The following is a 20,812-nucleotide window of genomic DNA, read 5'->3' as shown; positions in this document are numbered from 1 at the left end:
ACCGGATCTTTTCATCTGATGACTAATGCTCCTTAAGCTCTCACTGAGCCGTATAAAGGAGATTCTGGCTGTTTTTCCCTTGTGTCAATGAAAGAGCGACAGTGCAAGTTCCCACTGGCTTGCATTCTCAGACAGTCGTGACAGGATGAAGTAATTACTGAGTGGCTGACACACCAGCATGGCTAGGATTTATCTCCCCCAGGAAGAGAGATAGCCAAATCACAGTTTACCCACATCGAGCTCCCAGTTTTGGCTTGATCCCGCAGCTGCAAACGGAGAAGCCACACACAGACATTTTGACACCGTGTGCATTTACAGTCACATGTGCGCGTGCACACACCCACATGCTCGAAAGCTCGATGGAGGTACGGCTGCCAACAACAACTGTGAACGGTGTCTTTTTCCTTTTTTATTCAATATGTATGTGGTGCGTGTTCTAGTGTTTCACCACATGCCTCGACCCAGCCCTTGTTTCCTGTCAAACACACCTACTTGCACCATCAAAGCATGTGGAATGACAGCATTATGCAGGTGTGTGTGTGTGTGTGTTTGTGTGAAAGAGAGCAAGGGAGAGAAACAGAGAAACAGATGACACCAGAGTACTGTTTAATTTACATCCCCTCTTTGAATAATAATTCCACCTTAGAGGATGGCAGCTTTGATCCACTGACACACAGGTGTATTTCACATGCAGAGGCATACGTTGCTAAGGCAGGGCTTTATCTGTCCCTGTAATTAACGCCAGAGCAGGAAATAGAGAACACTACGTGAGTGTGTGCATGTGTTTGTGTGTATGTGTGACTGAGGAACAGACATGGCAAGAGGGATTGATGGATCTCAAAGCTGCATTCCTGCGCAACATCCTCAGTGAACATTGTTTGATCTCTATGTCTCTCAGGCACATATACATCAAGCAAAGCATGAATGTCAGTCATGACTCAAGGGTATCTCACACGCTGATCACTCATTTCCTCTCTCCTTTCCTCTATCTCAGTCTTTCCACACACACGCAGACACACTGGAATTGTTGATAAGACACAAAATGTGCCTAGAATAATGTTTGACAGCTCCTACAAGATAAAACTTGTGAGTTGCCCCATATACGGAGACCTAGTGCTATGGTGAAACATCAGAGGGTAGCCTTGATTTATTGCAAAAGAAGGGCTGCGACTCCCTCTAGTGGTGACAAGCTAGAATCGAAAAATTGAAAACAATCATTTATTATAATACAAGTATTTCAGAGAAAAGGGCAATTTTTCTCCTCAAATTAACTTTTCATGGTATCGTATATAGTATGAAAACAAAGGTATATCACTTCTCATGTTAAAGGCAGGTGTAATCATGTGACACATGCTGAGAATATTCTTTAATTTAAATTTCTAAATTTAATCTGTAACTTTTTTTCTCTCTAAATTACATGTGACAAGTGACATCATTTTTGGGGTCATACCTAAATTTAACTGGTCAGGCTATTTAAGGTAAAAAGCAAGTGATCTCGTCATTTTGTTTTGCTGATGCCTACTCACAGCTGTTACATTTACTTATATTAAATCACGATTAAGTTACTACATTAGATGAATTACATTTTTTTTTTCCAAGTAAGATTTTTTTTAAATTCAAGACACACTGCTTCATTGAGGTTCCAGAAGTTAAAAAAGCTTTCAGAAGAAAGGAAACAATAAAGTGGTTTAGTAAGTACAGCTCTTCATGGATTTGCACTTAACAGCTTTAATTAACAACCATATTTTCACCTGACCTCTATCTTTGTTCTTCTGTCTTTTCTGCTTTTTTTTTTTTTAGGTGGATTACTACAAATCTGGAATTAACAGCAGGGAAGAATTAGGGAGCTGATGAAAGAGGGAAAGTGAAAGGGAAGGAGTTAGTGAGTCAGTGAGACATTACATTACATTCAGTGAATGTCATCAGATCCAAAGATATCTTGGTCTGTTGGGACTGTGGAACTAAAACTACACTAACTGAAAGAAATGTGAGGGGAAGAGGGCTGGTGAACATTTTCAATAAGCAGATTTTTACTTATAGTCAACTTTAGTTAATTTTCAGCCAAGTACTGCAAGAAAATGCAAGAATGTTTCCGTATTTTTTGACTAAAACTCTCTTACTTTTCTCCGTGAGGTTTGCTACTACAAGCAAGCGTGTTCCAAGTTGGATTCAACAAACTCTCTTAATTGCCTGAGCTTGTCGTAAATCATTCATTTCAGCCTGATGAACGTCACCTGTTCATAAGTAGATGCCCGTTTGTGAGCTTGCGATCATTAGCATAATCAATGCCCCTAAAATTGCCATATAAGGCTCCATGTTTTGCTACATTTGTGGGAAAGTTTCATTCACATAAAAGAGTAAAAACACTGTGCAGCGTCAAGTCCTGCTTTCAGAAACCAGTAGACAAAAACATAACAAATTTAGGGGTGTCAGAAACAATTAGACAATATGAATCCAGTTGCTAACGACATGTCATCAGTGCGGCGCTGTACTGTGACAGAAATAAAGAGGAAATGCTTTGACATGAAATTAAATGCTAAAAAGCGTCTTTCTAAAGAGAAAATTGATGAACGCCACAAATGTTCTCAAATCACTCATACATGCATCTTAAGAATGAATCTATTCTTACGAGCGGTTCTTGCATGAGACCCATTGTTGCTATTTCACCCCAGACCCTCATCTTTCTTATGTTGTTTTGTTTTTGTTTATCTGACTGTGGTGTTTATAAGTTGCCCGTCATCATATCTCTATCCAAAGTTATATGTGGACTCCTCATACCCTCACTGGTGTCCTTCCTTTCCTTGGCAAGTGTTTCATCCGCTGAGCTTTAACATGATAGTTGCTTTTTAAAAGACAGCATGAAAAGTAGAAGGGGGGGCAGCTGAAGTCTTAGCAACTGGTAGAAGTGAGTGTTGCTTAGAAAACACAACTAGATCATTGACAGTATATGATTGAGAGAGAGGGAGGGGGAGAGACACTTGGGAATGTGTCTTGGTAATACTGACTCCAATAAAGTCACTGAACTGAGAGAGATGACTGGCTCTGTTAGTCACACAGAGGTACAACAAACCTGGGGCAACTGGATATATGTTACAATGTGCTATCCAATGCACCAAACCACATACACATAAACTTATAAATAATCTACAACATTATCACATTTACTTAAAACATCCATCTAAGCCTTCCCAAACATACCTTATCGCCTACTGCATAAGAACATGCATTCAACCGAGTACACACCAGAGCACTTGCAACATAACTTGATTAACACGTTTTAGTCAGGAAGCTGTTTTGTTTCTCTGTCTGCCTCAGAAAACAGCTCTCTATAACCGTTACAAATGTGACACAATAGTTGGCCCTGTACACTCTGATGGGACAAAATAATAGCAATAAGTAGTTTTAATGCAGTCTGTACTCAGGCAAACATTAAGTCAAATGTTAAATGTTTATATTGAAGTATACCACAGTAAGCCTGGCCAAGAAATAGTCCCACACATAACCCCCTGACAAGCTGTAGACCTGAGACTGGTATCAATCTTCTCATCTAACTGTGCAAAAAAAAAAAAAAGAAAAAAGAAAAAAAAAGTACAAGCGTACTTCTCAAAATATGGATCTATATCTTCAAACTCGCATCAGTTGTCTGTCCAGAGTTAAACCACAAATATATCTGGGGATTTTGGGCAATTTCTCAACCATTAACTACAGATGCAGGTAAGAATGTTGAGCCAGATGGTAAAACTTTACTAAGCTTGTTCCTGTTTGTGCTGAGCAAGGATTCTGCTCTTTAAATTGACCATGCCTCCTGAGAATAATCATTCTTTAAACTTTTTTTTACTGCACTATCAATTTAAATGCCTACACATTTAAACAGCAGGCACTTCAAAAATATGCTTGTGTAACTACTGTATGCTTCTGAGAAAACATCTCAAGAATTTTGAGCCACTACTGATGGATTGGAACAATTTGTGAATGAAACTGAGGGAAACTAAGGAGCCCTCAGGGTAAAGTAGGAAGAGCAAAGGAAGTAATGGTATTCAACTGGAAAATACAATATAAGCGCACAGAAATAATGAACTAAGAAACAAAAACATGAATTATAAAAACAATAAAGAAAAGAAATTTATTGTGAACAGAGTGTTAACAATTTTACTGGCAAAACAATTCAAATATTACGCTAAATATTAGTTAAAATATATTATTTTCTACTAACTCACCCTTAAACTTGCAATGTTTTCACTTATGATTTGATAATTAAGTGTCACTGTGACTATAAGCGCTTTCCTGGATGTAAGTGTCAACAGCTGAGCCCTCCCCGGCTCATATTCTAGGTGACTTCCGTAATTTACCATACATGATACTCATATAGTCTCGCATGACTATAGTCTAGTTGCATCACCAGAGATGTGTGTGTGTACTGCATGTGCGCGTGTCTGTGGCATGTTGAGCTCAGGAGGCTGTCAGGGCTCGTCTGAAAATAGAAAGAGGAAAGCTGGTAGGTGAGCAGGCTGGCAGCATAGCTGGCATCAGTGGCGAGCATGAGCTGAAGTGTGTGCATGACTCACTCACACACAGATGGTCGGTTAGGGACGCGGGGCCACAGACTGCTCGTCTGTCACACAGTAGGACGTTAGAGGCCCTCCATCTACCCTAGCAGGCCTCGAACTGGTAAGTGGCAGTGAGCCCTTTTCCCATAAGGCCTAGGGGGGGGGGGGGGGGGGGGCTCAGCATCTTGCTCCCCTGCCCTCTGGTTGCTCACTTTAACGAGCACAGAAGTCTAAGATGAACCCCTGTGAACTCCAATTCCAGAGAGGCCCTGAGTCTGACCTAAATAACCGGATCCTGCAGAGGCTATGTTGTGATGCTGTGCCAGGCGCTGTGCTGTGTGATGCAGGCCACACCTGTCGCCCCTCCCATCAGAGATATGACACCAAAATAGCCCGAGAGCTGGAAGGTGTTCAACATTTCCCGGCTACCATGAGTGGAGGGCGAAAGCAAAGAGCATGTAAGTTAATCCCAGTATTCCCACATGGTGTCCAGTTTGGAGGGAAAACAAGTCGCAGAGGGGCTGAGAGATGACAAAAACTTTATTTGATAGAAGTGTTGAGGGTCAGCGAGAGGCCTTGTATGACTCTATAGAGGGAAAAGTACTGAAAAATTCTGTTGTATTTCAATTTTAGTAACTTCATCTAATGTTTTTTAATCAAGTTTTTAATTCTGATAAGTATTACTTTGAGTGGTCGGAAGACCAGAAAGGCGCTATATAAATGCAGCCCATTTGCTATTTACCGTTGAAAGCAGTTTATTATCAGTTCAGACAAAATGCCAGTCAAATGTTTGGACAGACTTTCTCATTCAAGTGAATGGGAAGGTGTGTCCAAACTGTTGACTGGTACTATGTATCACAATCAATATATGTAGCCTATTCTATGTGTCATCCATTGATTATAGCATATTTCATTTACTTTCATTTGAGTTATTAATTTTTTTACGGTCTCATTTAATATTATGAACTTAAGCGGTATCGTCCATTTTCACTTGAGGCATGAATAAGCAGAAACACAGGGATGGGCGCTGATAATTTTAGCGTCAAGCTAATTAAAATAAAAACACAACTTCCGATTGGTATTTTCAAAGTAAAGGTCAGTGACGCGCGGGTACCTAATTTCCATTGTAGGCGGTATTGTGAGCTTTTAGATATTCTTATCCGAAGTTAATAAAAGGTGTAACGATTATAATTTGCTCTGCATTGTGTCTTATGCAATTTTATTTTGGCAGCTTTTTACTTGTTGCACCCGTCACCGACAAATGTGACTTTTACTTTGAAGGCTACAACCAGCCGACTTCCTGCTCCGTCTCGCTTGATGCAGCTCGCTACCATCGGTCATCATGCCTCACTCTTCACACAACAGAGGAACACAACAGCGGCTTTTTTTTTTACTCACAGAGGCGAATCCAGAAGTCACACATGCCGAGCAGCGCGCTGTAGAAACACTCAAGCAACGCCATGAAAGCTGCGAGTCCACAACACTGACTGAGCCGATATGAGATGACAGCAGGAGTCCTCTCTCCCTCTTTTCCTCTTTCAGTCTGACGATATTGGATCTTATGTCAGGATGTGGACGCGCCTTGATCGCACCACCCGCCCCCCACCACCCTCACACACACACACACACACAAACACAAACCCACACACACTTTCTGCACTCTGGGTGGGACAGTCCCGTTCACAGTCATCTAGAAAACTCTGCTGAAATGTCCCGGTAACTTTCCTACTCAGACTTAAAGCCTCTGGAAAATTGCCTTGAAATAGTGAAAATGCATATATGATATCAAAGTTGAATGTCTCATTAAGCATCCATAAAAATCTGAGGGAAAATAAACGTTCATAACTAGTAGAAAACCTAGTTCAAAAAGCAGCTCATTTCGCTGTTCCAGACCATTTCTCTGTGTAGGCGTGGCAGATCACGTTTTGATTGACACCTGCACCAGCTACTGGGGGTTGGCTAACCTACCTGCCAACACCTATTTTTAACCCTTTCTCAGCTGTGCTCCCGACTGGTATTTCCCCCCCTTTAATCTCCCAATTTCACAGTGGTACAAATCAAATGGGTGTTTCTCTGTTTCTGTGTGGGATATGTGTCATGGTACCTGGCAACCCAACCCAAAGGCAGAGGTGATGCATGTGCAAATGACCCTGCCTAACGTGTGTCACTGGTCACTGCTTGCTCAAGCCCTCTTCTCCAAGTAGGTCTGTTGCAGTGCTCTACCTGACACATCTACTTTCCTACATGACACACGCTTGGCTAGGTTGAAGCTTCATTTATACTCCTGAGTGGATGCGTACATGGACAGCTGCGGACACCACTGACAGGTAGTTGTTCTGTTTATACTACTTTCCGGGGTCAAGGACGCATTCCACACATGCACGGTAGATCGGTGTCTACAGGGAGACAGCATTGTGGCCGTGCGGACTGGTGTGGACAGGTCTGCGCAGACACAACAAATTGCAGGTACATGGCTGTCTGCATGTCTGCACCTATGCGCACACCGTCTGATGACGAAATTTACATCAAGCGGACCGTAGCAGACCCTCGCGGACTCGTGGATGGGGAGACTATAATTTCAGCTTTAGGGATCAGCAGTGAGATGGTTAGGGTGTAAAGTGGGTGTGTTGGGTAGGTCTGCAAGACTGCAGATAGACTCTTCTGCTCTGCTCAGTTAGCCACTAATAAACAAGAGGAGAGGCTGGTTTGTCTCAGCCAGCAGCTAAGCTTAAAAGAATTTGCCAAATTTCAAGATATGTGGTGAACTCAGATAAGCATTTAGGCTACATACAGAAAGCTTTTGTGTTATTAGCTTAACCAACATGCTGTACTTGTGTAAAACATGCTAGCGGTGGATGGGACACTGCGGGCAAAGCAGTTGAAAATACCGCTTTTCCTCATGTTTACGCTGGTTGAACAGGTGGTTTGATAAAGTACTTATTGGCTTTTTACTTGCAACAGTTTTGTTGCACTTACAGTAACGACTGTAGTTGTCATCAACTTGAGTAAAAATGTTGGCAGGTAGCTATGACATGTAGCTAACAACTGGTTTTCCATGGTAAAGAGCCACACTACCAACTCACTGAGCCTCGCCTCCGTCACAGTAAATAAAATACATATATTACATGTACAATTATCACTAAAGAAGCCAGGGGAATAGCTAAACAAGACACACAAGAGAGAGCAGGAGAGCAAGAGAGAGAGACTGGGAAACCATCGCTAACTGCTAAGCTAAAGTGACTAGCAGGGTTAGGGTTAGGGTTACACACACACACAAAACCCCCAACAAAATCTCCCATTTTATGTATATATTTTTAATATTTTGTGTAATTATTATCTGTCTAAATTATAGGCTAAATTTTAAAATCGAAGCTCTCTCTGTTCTGCCAGGTATGTGTTTATGTTGAAGAATACTGAATGTCTTTTAATTTATTTAGTTAAAAACAATCAAAATTAGCCTTTAAATTCTCCACATGTAAATGTGTGTAATTATACAATGTAAACTCATACATATTTCCAGGAATGTTACTAAGGACATGACTTTGGTGTTTATAACTCAGCTTATTGTCTGATATATTGTCAGTGGTGCTGCTAATTTTAAATAGTTCTGGCTTCAGACACCCCTGATCAAATTAATCTATTTTTTAATCATTTTTAAGCACTTTTATTTCATATTTTCTTTATGTATGTATAAACAATAAAGTTTTTAGTTTGCTGTGTAAACTGTATACACATTTTCTAGGAGATGTGACACTATAAATAAATTTAAGTTGAAATTTACCTCAAGGATTTACTCAGTGACAGACTTACATAATCTGTCTTTTTGATACTCAGTACATCAAACACAAACGGAGTGATAATTTCACTGAATTAAATGCAAAGATATTCAGCCAAACTAAAGATATATAGAACTCAGACGGTCTAATGACTGCCACCTTGTGGTTGAAGTAAACTGAAGTTTGGTTGATATTTCACTGAGCATTTTCATACCCTGAGAGCAAGGACATAGTGCAGGTTATCCCTTGGTATTGCCTGTAATGCTTATATTAAAGAACATAATTGATTTTCTTTTTACAGTAGGGTTTGGTGGGGTTAAGATCACCTTGCGGAGGTCATCGTGTACTCACACTGCATAAAACACTTTTTATAACACCAATTTAGATCTCTATCTTATCCTTTTCATTTTATGTTGCAGGACTGAACTCGCAGAACCGATCACAAGACAGATTATGCTGCAAAATGCAATGATACCTTGATTACACTTTATTCATACAGGCCTAGGCACTGTATGTTTACCTTGAGTCCTGACCTTGTTTTGAAGCCATCACTCTGTTAACAAATACAACAGTCAAGCAGATGGCCAAATCCTCAGTAACCGACTGCAGTGATATGGAACACAACTCAGGTCAGTGTTATCAGGACCAATAGCTTTGTTAAACCTAATACTGCCACAGGGACCTTTCGCTTGTTGTTCTTCTCAAATCCACCTTAACAGGGGACCTTCTCAAAACACATAAGACAACACACACAGGGCCCTACAGCGGCATTTTTCTTTGTTTCTGTTACATATAAGTCAACTTGGCATATGACAAACAAATTTGAGCTTCATTCTTAGACATTTGCGTGGGCTGGTGAAGGTGTGAGGGGTGATCTGGTCGAACACTGGGCATGATCTTGATTTGACCAGACTTTAGTGGTTTACATCTGTGCCACTTATATTTAGAGCACAGGGAAATCCAGAAATATTTACTCTCAAAGGTTCCCTCAGAACAGCACTTATGGAAAAATGCCAGTGATGGCAGTCATTGTTGTTAATTGGGTCAAGCTGTCTGGTAGTTTTCATCCACCCACTCACACAACTGCCGTAGGAGGGAAGGGCAGAGGTGGAGTGCTATGTTACACTGAGCCCCTGGGGGCAGTATTGTACAGGCTTTATTTCATCCTGTACTGTACTGAGGAGCTGGAAACACACAGGAGTCCCTGTGATCTCAATACTGAAAAGCCTACAAATGCTGCAGTGAATTACATTTTCTACGGTTAGTGTTCCAGATTTAAAGGAGCATATTGAGGATTTTATTTCAAGTCACTCTATACACACATTGGGAAAATGTTGCTGGCTGAAATTCATCAGGAAATATGAAACATTTCTGTTCTTTTTCTATTGCACAATTGTGGATGCTTTTAACATAGTTATTCATTAAAGCTTAGCTCCAGCACCTCTAACAAGTTTTATTTGCTGAGCAGTGATCTTTATGAACTGCTGGATATCCTATTTTTAAATAATACAACTGCTAATACAACTGTTAAAGCCCCCCCACACTCAAAAATATGTTTTGCTTATTGTTACTTCACTTGGATGCTTCACTATGCAGAATGATGTATGTGCAGAATAGACACCAAGAGGCTGTTTTTACATTCATCTACTCAAAGGAATTTTCTCTTTTCTCACCTTAAATCAGAGTTTAAGACATGTACCTACAAGCATGATTTGTGACATCACAATTAGTTTCGAAGCCAGTCATGGCCCAGTATTACTACCATATTACAACTTACTTCTTCTCTTCTTCTTAAAAGATTTTTGCAGCTAAGTTAGGGACAGCCCGTTTTATTTTTTACATCCTCACTTTTTTACATGGTTGTTACTGAAAAAGCAAAACAAATGAGGAGTAATGGGTTGTGCTGTGAACAATGTATTGTGTATTCATATACAGTATGTTATGCAATGCTACTTCACCATAACCTGATGGGCCAGATGGTTTATTACACAGAACCATCTGAGAAGTTGTCCTTGAAAACTGTTTGGGAAAGGGCAGGCACTTTTAAAAAAATACCTGGCAGGTGATTGGATGAACCATCTGTCTATCAGGACCAATAGCTTTGTTAAACCTAACAGCACTGTTTTACCCATGGATGTATTATAAGAGCTGGATGCCGGACTGAAAAATGGCACCCATTCAGTCCAATAAGAATTGCTCGGCTGGCAGATATGCCAAAAAAGTGTCTAGCTAGGTTTGCAGGGGTATTTTTTGCTGCAATACTGTGAGTGATCACTGGGAAAAATTGGCTGAGTGGAGGATCCCTATCCAGCTCTTATAATACAGTCATGGTCTTACCTTGCGAGGCAGCTGGATTTGAGAGATCATGTGAGAATCCTGATAGGATGCTGATTGGTTTGAACCACCGGTGGTTCAGACACAAGTGCATAACTTGAAGCCTGACAAGATGGATTCTTGCGTGATCTTGTGAATCCAGCTGCCTCACAAGGTAAACGTCACCACTTTTGTATTACATTTCCACAAAAACATCTTCAACTAACTGGTAAATCCATGCTATCACACAATATTTTGACATTCCTTTGGTTTTGTTAATTACTCCAGAGAGTATAGTGAGAGCAGATAGGAAAGTGTGCCCAGAGCTGCTTCAGAAAACTAAATGAAGAGGTGGTATTCCACAGAGTTTTTGTCAAGACCATCAGTAAAATGAGCCACAGAATGAGCTACTTAAAGGATGCTTTATTGAGCGCAATGCCTCTGTTCAGGGCAGTAGGAAATTCACAACCATTAAATTAAACATGGTCCTGTAGCCTATTAAAGGAGCTAGGGGAGGAAAGCAACTCTTTTCAGCCAATCCCTCAGCACCTCTGAAAAATAGATGCTGGTTGAGGTTGGATAATTGACAGCAAGTCAGTGAGCCAGCGAAACTGAGGGTGAGAGGAAGAGAAACAGAAACGATGGCACATTTCCCAGACTTAAGATCTGTGTGTATACTCTTTCTAATTGAAGGTCAATTCTCCCTCTTAGTGAAACAACAGGTTGATTTATCCACACATCTAACAGCTGTTGTGAAAAGGCGGGGGGATCTAGCAGTTGCGTAAGAGGCCAAGGAAAGGAAAGACAAAGCAAAGGGAAGAGGTGATGAATATGTTAACTGGAGACGACGCTGGGTGGAGGAGCCAGGGCTTAGAGGCAGTAAAATCCTCACATTAACCGATTGCTATGGATTTTCCCAAGCTTTAGAAAGAGGATCTGCTCCAGATTTTGTTAAACCGATCCAAAGGACCTGATGTTTAGGCCAACATGTCTGTCCGTAGTTATATGTGTGTGTCTGTGTGTGTGAGTGATGTGCGGGTTAGCATGTGTGTGTGTGCCAGTTTGAGTGGGCAGAGAAGCAGTCAATAGCAGCCACAGCCACTTGACGTTCAAAGAGTAGAGATCAAAGGACAGCCCCTTACTTCAGTCTCCTTCCTCAGGATTAAAAAGATCATCAATAATAATGGGCTGGAGCAGCGCAGTGTGCAAACTGGAGAGCAGTAAAAGCAGAAGCTGATAGGTCTCTCCTGTCTGTCTGTGTGTGTGTGATATTTTGGCGGTTTGCCGAGGGGACAAGTGGGAGCAGAAACCATAAATGCAGGCTGTTTTTCTGGATCTGGTGCCTGAACCATCCTTCAGAAACATCATGCAATATTCACCACAACAACGTCTTCACTTCTCACTTTGGGCTCCCAGCCGATTTCCTGTGAAATGTATGAATGTGTGTTTGTGTGTTTGTGTATGTGTGAGCGTCTGCATGCATGCTTCTCCTGCATTGTGGAACAACAAAAATAAAAAGTAAATGCAAAAGCTGCGACTGTTTACTTGGCAGAAAGTTACTGTGCTGTCAGTTATGAGTTGTTTTTGTATGGGAGAGCAAACGACTAATGATAGAAGATTATATATGCATACTGTACAAGCCAATGCATGAGAGCTCATTTTTTCTATGCCTATTGTCAGACTGCACTTGTCCTACACTGTTGTATCCAATAATGTTACAGCACATCTCCATTATGTATACATGTTATGGTGCACTCGCTCCATGTGGGAAGGGAGGTAGTGATGGAAAAGATTCCTATGTTTAGGACTCGCATGTTTTCACATCATTGGGCAACTCAAAATGGCAGCAGTCATATTGTCTTTTTGCTTTTCTCTAATTCATGAAGATTCTAGCTTTCTTACTATGGTTTTCTTTGGCATCAATAAACACTAACACAACACAAACATTAGCTATAATTCTTAAAAGAGTACCAAAAGTTATTACCCCAATAACAAATTACAAGATACTATTAATGGCTACTAATAAGAAGTGTAATTTGAACACTAAATGAGGTTAAAACATACTGTACTGGCTACTGCTCAGCCTGTGTAAACAGCTCTGCATGTCTGATGACGTCATCAGGGGTTATCTTGAGTTAGTTTTGAGACATCAAAAAATTTGACAGATTGCATTATTAACTGTTGGCATGGGGGGAAAGAGAGGGCATTTAACAGGCAGTGGATGGTCTAATTAAAGATGTTATTCAATTGCATCGTGGGAAATGTAGGATCTAATGTTTTTGGAGCTTGCCCCATACTAGGGACTACAGTTAAAGGATAGGTCTGGTGATTTCGATATTTTTCTTATTGTCTACAAATCCCATGTGCAGAGCCAAACCAACAATGCACTCATCCTACTCACAAGTATTGTGTGTGTATCCAAAGCCTGATATATCGTATTCCTCTGTGCCGTAGACCTCTGTTGTTGTCCAAATACTATTAAAAACACATCAGCTGAGTGGAGCAGTTCCTAAACAAGCTACAGTAACCACTGTTTTCATTGACGATGGAGTATGTCATCCAGTGCCACGGTGCGGCTCATTGACGTGTTTTTAATAGTTTTTGGACAACAATGGAGCTATACGGCACAGAGGAATACAATATATCCGGCTTACACACACAATACTTGTAAGTAGATTAATTCATTGTTAGTTTGGCTCTGTAAATGAGATTTGTTGACAAGAAGAAAAGTATAGAAAATCGCCAGCCAAATCTTTAAAGGATATCTGGGCCTCCACTGTCTGGAGTACCCCTTTAAATTATGTGCAGTAGTAGTTCAAGCACAGTTATGTCTTTTTATTATATATTTTTTATTCTTTTTATTTATCTTTTTTTTGTTTGTTTATCTGTTTAGTGAGACAGGGACATCTTAAGGACTGTTCTTGTTTTTCTTTGAATAAATAAGGACTTTCATTTTGCGTATGGACTGGTTTATGTGTAATGACTTTAAATGAAGCTTTTAAAATATGCAGAGCAGGACCAGAACCCTGAGGTTATCAATTAAATTATATTCATATTATGCATAAGTGTCTGGTGGTGGCACTTTATATCCATGCTACCAGCTGTGGCAAAAGCAAGATGTACATTTTCTGTGCAGCTCTTCTCCTTTCAATATTTCATATATAAATAAAATGTACAATCGATATATATATATATAAGTAGAAAATAATCTGCTTCATCTTGGTTTACAGGGGTGTTAATTGAAGGGGTCTTTGACCACCTGAGACCCGCCCTGTATTTTGCACACTGTGTGAACAGTATGTAAAAGTCAGAAACTGCTAATTACTGTAACTCCCACATGACATGAATGTGGCATTAGTCCATGTGTTAAAAAGGTGGAGAATAAGGCAGGAAAATTGTAGTCAGACTGAGATCTTTTCTTATTCTCCCTCCAGTCTCTCTCCCTTCCTCTCCTCTTCAATCACAGCCTTCCCCCAGGAGGAGAAAAAGCAGAGGTAGCTAATTAATTACAGTGACTGACGACTCACTGGTGAAGATCTAAGGAGGCGATGAATTGTGCAGTAGTAGAACTACGACAGTAATCTGTAGCAATCCGCTACCTTCACTACCAACCACGGTGAACTGCTCTCCACAATACCTCATAATATATCACTCGCTCCCACTCTCCCTGTCTCGTTCCTTTCAGCCTCTGTTGCAGCTGATTCCAGGATGCAATAAGGTCGGCAGCAAATGAAAGTCAAGGGTCAGGAGAATCCAACAGCCAATCATGAGGAACTATGCGAGCCATTCAGAGGATTGCCCTCAATTGGATGCAGCAGCATGATGTTGGATCATCAGTGACCACACAGTAGACTAATACTAATAACCCTAACCTCAACGCTGTACTTCCACAATGTCCATTCATCATGTGACAAACTCAGGTGCCAAAAATGGAGGTTCATTAAATTACCACTACTGCTGCTGATGTGTGTGCCACACACATGCACACACACACCTCTTTCTACCTGACATGGGTTTAAATGTGCTGCGTTTATATTATCAGCAAATGATTATAGATAAAGAAAATTGTCTCTGCTAGGTGTGTGAGAGACAGTTGGGAGAAATTAAAAAGCAAGAGTGCCTGTGTCATATGTAGCAACAGTGGAAGTAACACCATGGAGCAGCTGTCTAGCTAGAAAACCAGAGTTTAGGCTGTACAGCAGTCCACCTGATAGATAGTCTTCATTATCTCTTCCTTCCTCAGGGGAAGGAACTCCGAATGTCCCTCTCTGTATCTTATCAGTCTCTTTTTATAGATCAATAACTACCACCACACAATAGAGCAATCAACTGAATTCTCCACTACCTTTAATTGTGTTGTAACCCTGGACTGCCAATAGATGTGTGATGAGGAAAATACTGGGCTGCAACTTAATATTTTGACTAATTCCATTAATTGGAGAAAGAAATATGATGGAGAAAGTCAGTTGAAGCAAATCTTAAACAGCATTAAATAAACGTTTGCTCACAATCGATGGCAAACCCTTTGAATCGATCGAACCAGTTAAGCCATTCTTCTAATTTGCAGTAAATGTGTTTAATTAGCTGACTGTAACCTTGTCGGCTAGGTTTGGAGGAAATGCTGTCTTTTAATTGGCATAATTAAACAAGAATGAAGGAGAAAGCCTGTGTGCGTCAGGCGATGGTGACTCAACGTGCACAATGTAAGGGAATGACGTCTGGATTTGCAGTAGGAAACACAGTAGCACCCAGTGCTGAATGCCAGCACCACTCAGCATCAATACTGCATGCAGTAATGCTGGAAAGCCAAGCGCTCCAGACCATGAGGCACACAAGAGGGCTAAAATAAGACCTAACAGCCACTGAGCTTTACAGCTCAAATAAGCTCTTATGTGGGAAAAACAGTTCTGCATTCATCATATTGTATCTGTGAAGGAAACTGGGTCAGATTGATAATAATGCAGAGGGTTTGGGTTTGCAAAGTGAAACTACTCCACGGTCAGCTAACCAAGGCAAGTCTTTCCTTTATGAAAAATACTCAGTTCAGATTGGTTTGCAATGTAAGAGACTTTAAAAGAGAGAATTAGTTTGATGACCCTTGATCCAATGTCCAATCTTTAAACAGTCTCTGCTTGAAGTAACTGCAGTACTACTTCTGTGTTGACACTATACACATGCTGCATAACTTAGCCACAAAAGACATCTATAATACATATTTTCTATGCACACACATCAATTTATAATGTGCCATGGATTATGTACTGTGTGTTCACATGTCCATGAGCACATGAGTGTGTTAATTGCGTTTTCCCACCGACCTGTGCTGCTCTGGATGGTTCTGACGGTGGTGGTGGTGCGCGGGGGTGAGTTGGTCCTCCTGTTGCCCACCACGACGCCTCCCTCCTCCTCCTCCTGCGAGCAGCCTTTCTCTATGGCACGCACGTAGCTGTGGCTCCGCATTCGGAAGCAGCCGGGCATGGGCAGGTCCAGGGCATCCACCGCCTGCGACTCCATCTCACTGAACACTGACTCACACACTGCCTCGATCTGCCCGTTCACCTCCACCTCACTTACCTGTGAAGGAGGGGACACACATACAGACATAGAGTATGTGCACACAAACACGCAAACAAAAACACACGCAAACGAGCATACACAGCCATGCACAGGGGAAAATAAAAATGAAAAATAAAAATGCACAGGTGCACACCAGCATAGTGCGACACAAGGGAGAATGGACAGCATATTTCAGAAGCAAACGCCAGGGAAACAACTCTTAGTGCCACAAGATTCAATGTTACAGAGAAATTCCACTGATTAAATCTTCACTAGGCAGCAGTTTTATACACAAACACACCTAATCACAAATTGGATGCGGCAATGGAAGTGAGTGTTCCAGTCTCGTAATTTGAGATATGCAGATTCACCATATTTGCCAAAGATAAATTCTGTTTGATGTGGACATTTGTCTGCCCACAGAAAGTAACAAATAATCAGGTGAGTATTATTTTACTCAACAGTGAGAGGAGCCTCTTACTGACAAAAACTAAGAAAGTTAATATAAAAACATTATATTAACTAAACTGAATGGTAACAAGTAAACAGACCTTTATGCATAAAAAAGGGGTTCTCCCCCTTTAAATAATGCATTTGCAGTGACCAGCTTCAGTTTACACACATCAAATCACATAATTTCTATTATGTGAGTTGAAATTGATCAAACTTTTAACTTTGGACAAAAGTGTGCCAAATGAATAATAAATAAATGCAAATGTTATACCTCTCACTGGTATTTAAATTCAAATTTCCAAGCTGCCTTGTGTAGCTTTAAGCCATATATTGGATTTAAAAAAATATATATATTCATGGAAAATAAAAGAATGTCCAAGGAGTGCAGAGGGGGAGGAATCACTGTAGGATAAAACTTCAAAGGGCCATACAACATAATGAAATACTACAAGTGCTGTTATCAAAGGTGAGGATTAGGAAGTGTCAATGGTAAGACTACTAGAGTTGAAAGGTGACTAGAGGAATCTAACTATATCCCCAACTAGTGCAGTTTGGGTTTTAGGTAACTGAGTAGGCTTCAAACCAGGGTCTTTAAGCTACAGACTTGTGAGAAGAGATTGGTGAACGTGTCACAGACTGGGTTGTGTGAGGGCAGACAATACGAAGCTCCATACCATTCCTTTAAGTTGCCCTTGTTCAGCATTCTTGACAAATCTGATGTCATTGTCAAGGTTGTAGTTGAAAACAAGTTATGCAAGTGGACTGCACAGGGAGCAGGATATTAGGAATGGGATGTGGCCAGGGACTAAAAAAAGTTGGTTTGGGTATTTGTCAGTGAAGAGAGTGAGAGAGAGAGTGAGTGTACAGTCAGACAAGCATGAGTGTATACTGTAAAGCTTGGAGTCAGAAAGGTTTGTGGACCTCGACGTGACACACGTGTCAACCGGCGCAAATTTGATAGTGGGTGAGTAAGATAGAGAGCCTAGCAGCACCTCTTTTTATTCAGTGGCATTTTTGTAGATGCCAGGTCCACTGTGTCATTCTCCTCTGGGCCTACTCCATGCCACGACTTGAAGGGATGTCTCAAGGGTCCATCATTCAGCCAGTGAGGCAAAGTGTAGCCTCTGGGCTTTGGAGGGGAGTTCATATCCCCTTTACCCCAGGCAAAAAGGTAAGCTAAGTTTCCCTGTCACTCCAAATAATGTAGAGTATGAAGCTGTGTCGTGCTCAAAATACAAAATGACTAACACCTTATTTTGTGGCAACAACAGACCTCCCCTGTTGAGTGTTTCTACCATTTCCTTGTCAATTCTTCAATATGTTCCATTACCATCAAATCAAGGCATATGCTATTCATCATTTGGAACCAATCCCCATTTCAGCTATTCATAAGATTCATATGGCTGTGTGTTATTTCTTGCTTTTCTTCTCTTATATAGCAGATGCCAAATTGAAGAGAGCATTTTTAGCCTGTCATTTTGCTTCATAAAATATGCCGAGGAAGAAGGAGCATATTACGGTAAAAGAGGGGATAAGGGGGGTTCTGCATACCCTCCTGTTTAATTAGCCAATCTGAATATGCCTGTAATCATCGGAGCTCCAGAAAACAGCACACAGACGTATACACTAATTGGGAGATTGGGGGTTTTCGTACTGTTCATACTTTGCCGGATGGTGACCTGATTGTTAATTCAGGCCTCAGGAAGGCTACGGATGGGATTTCCTCCCTCCTGCACGACCTTATTGGACCTAGCAGTGGAGGTACAGGGGATGTAGGGGCTGAAAGGTACGGGCCCCTGGGTGCCACTGACCTGGCTGATGGTGCTCATGGCTCTCATGTAACTCTCGTTTCGCGAGCGGAATTTAGGCGAGGCCAGCAGCCCTGCCGGGTCCAAGCTGTCCAGACTCCTATTGATGGAAACCTCACTCACCGCCCGCAGATAGCTGTGACTCCGGATCTGCAGCTTGGGCGAGTGCTCTGTGGAAATCCTGTCACAAGAGAAGGAAAGAGAGAAGAGAGGGGGAACAAAAAAGACGAAAATGTCAAAGCAGAGAAAAAGGACTTGGTATAAGGTGAGAAACAAAGCAAGATAGAGGCAGGGGAAACAGAAGGAGAGATAAAGTAATGAAAAGGGAGCGAGAGAAGGTATTTGCAAAGTACTTGGCAGCGTGTATGAACCCAAAGATACGGATCAATCCACAATTGCTTCAGGAGACACCCTTATCTAATCAACAAGCGCAGAACTATTGAGAAACACTTGGAGTAGCTTAGGTAGTCTGTCCTTGAAGCACCTTGTAAGCACTTTCTAAAACACTTAACAGTGAGAGCACTCACACAGATATGTCAGAAGAGGAAGAGTGTATGTGTGCCTGCGAGGTATACTGAATATAGAGACTTTCACATAAAAAAAGAGACAAAATGTAGACACAAAGAAGACCTACAGATTGACACGAAAATACACACACATGCACAACACATCCCATCTCCAAGGAAGATGAATAGGTGTCTCATTAGTTCTCTACTGCCTCCAATCTGATCGCTCAGCATGCTTCACGCCTATGCGCATGTGAGTGTTTGTGTACGTGTGAAAAAGTCTGTGTGTGTAGGTTACGGAGCAGTTGGATGCAAGCTAAACAATTCATTAATAAGGGGAAATAAAACCTAAAAAGCTGACTCGCTTTCCTCCTGATGAACATCGTGGCCTACTAAACCGACACACAGAGAACAAAGTGCACAGGAAGAGATGAATACAACTCAGATTAAGTTTATTCTCTGATCATCTGTAAAGCATAATGGCCCAATACTTCCTTTATTTCACACTCTGTCTCTCATCTTCACTCGTGGGTATATAAAAACATTTATACAAACAGGGACATACTGTACATATACACACACAAACACACACAACTCTTATGACTCTCTGCCTCCAGGTCAGGTCTGCTATAATTATGTATTTCATCCTTAAAATAGAGCTGGGTTACCACAGCAAAGCAAACTAGATTACTCATTCTTGGGTGAGTGAGGAGGTGGATGACGGTGTAGAGAAAAAGGGTAGTGGAAGGACAGGAGAGTTATTGTGATGGGAATAAGGGTGGCGATTTTGAACTAATCTTTTACTCATTTTAAAAACATATCTCCATGTTGCCAAACTGGCTTCCTGCAGAGCCTAAAAGCTACTGTATAAAAGTAAAATCTTTCAATGGTTATTCACGCATGTTAGTTCCTTTTATCAACACAGTTCATTTGGAGGTTTTCATACCGAGGTGTCTAGTAGCAGCACTGTGCTTTTAATGCATATTTAAATCAGTGTTTCTTGGACAGAATGTGTGGTTTGTTGTTCAAAGCTAAATAAAGCATATACTGTATATAGATAAAGCATTGACAGGCATTCTGACATTTCAAAAATACAGCTGAAGCGATTAGTTGATTAATTGATCAGTCAACCGAAAAAAAGTCAATTTGCAACAACTTTAACAATCAATTAAATTGTTTAAGTCTCTGTTTTTCAGGGGAAAATGCCAAGTCACTGCTTCTCAAATGTGAATATTTGCTGATACAGAACATCTAGATAATAAACAGAAATTCTTTGGGTTTTGGACTGCTGGTTTAACAAAACAATATCTTTCATTATTTCCTTATATTTTATTGACCAAACAATTAATCAATTGATTGATAAAGTAATCTTTAGATTAATCAACAATCAAAATAATCGAATAATCTTCCCAGCCCTATTCAGCTGAATACGTGAATTAATAATACAGATAGTTAAACTATTAAAATGGAGTAGAAAAAATATAATGCTTTACTTTTTCCCTTGAAAAAAATATTTCAACATTATGGGAATCTTGTCTGAAGTCTTGTGGTCACATGTGGTTGCCAGGCAACCAGCTGAGACTCTAGGAGGCAACTGCGGCTGGCCAAGATATAGTTCAGCACATAACCCCCCTGGAAAGCCACAATATGTTAGTTCTAACGTCTAAGACATCAGCTAAATATTCAGCCATGAGTTCGGTAATCTTTTAGATAATACTAAGCTACGCTTTCTGTACTCCAACACAACAAACTCCTCCCAGCACTCCTCTCTCCAACTCTTTCATGGCTGAATATTTGGCTGATTTTGACAAAAACTCAACTTGTGTGAGATTTAAGAATGAGACTCCTCCTTT

General features: G+C 40.8%; 1 protein-coding gene across 3 annotated transcripts in view; it reads right to left on the bottom strand.

Moving 5' to 3' along the window:
- The window catches only part of dlgap1b (discs, large (Drosophila) homolog-associated protein 1b), a 106,687-nt gene that overhangs the window by 20,181 nt on the left and 65,694 nt on the right, over positions 1-20,812 (bottom strand). For all 3 annotated transcript variants that reach the window (XM_042399360.1, XM_042399361.1, XM_042399362.1), the window contains 2 exons: positions 18,457-18,634; positions 15,955-16,210 (listed from right to left, as the gene is read on the bottom strand). In XM_042399360.1, the coding sequence (XP_042255294.1) occupies positions 15,955-16,210; positions 18,457-18,634 (434 nt within the window). The remainder of the gene's footprint in view (positions 1-15,954; positions 16,211-18,456; positions 18,635-20,812) is intronic.

The sequence above is a fragment of the Thunnus maccoyii genome, chromosome 21 (assembly GCF_910596095.1).
Source record: "Thunnus maccoyii chromosome 21, fThuMac1.1, whole genome shotgun sequence".
Classification (NCBI taxonomy): domain Eukaryota; kingdom Metazoa; phylum Chordata; class Actinopteri; order Scombriformes; family Scombridae; genus Thunnus; species Thunnus maccoyii.
This window is presented reverse-complemented; position numbering and strand designations above follow the sequence as displayed.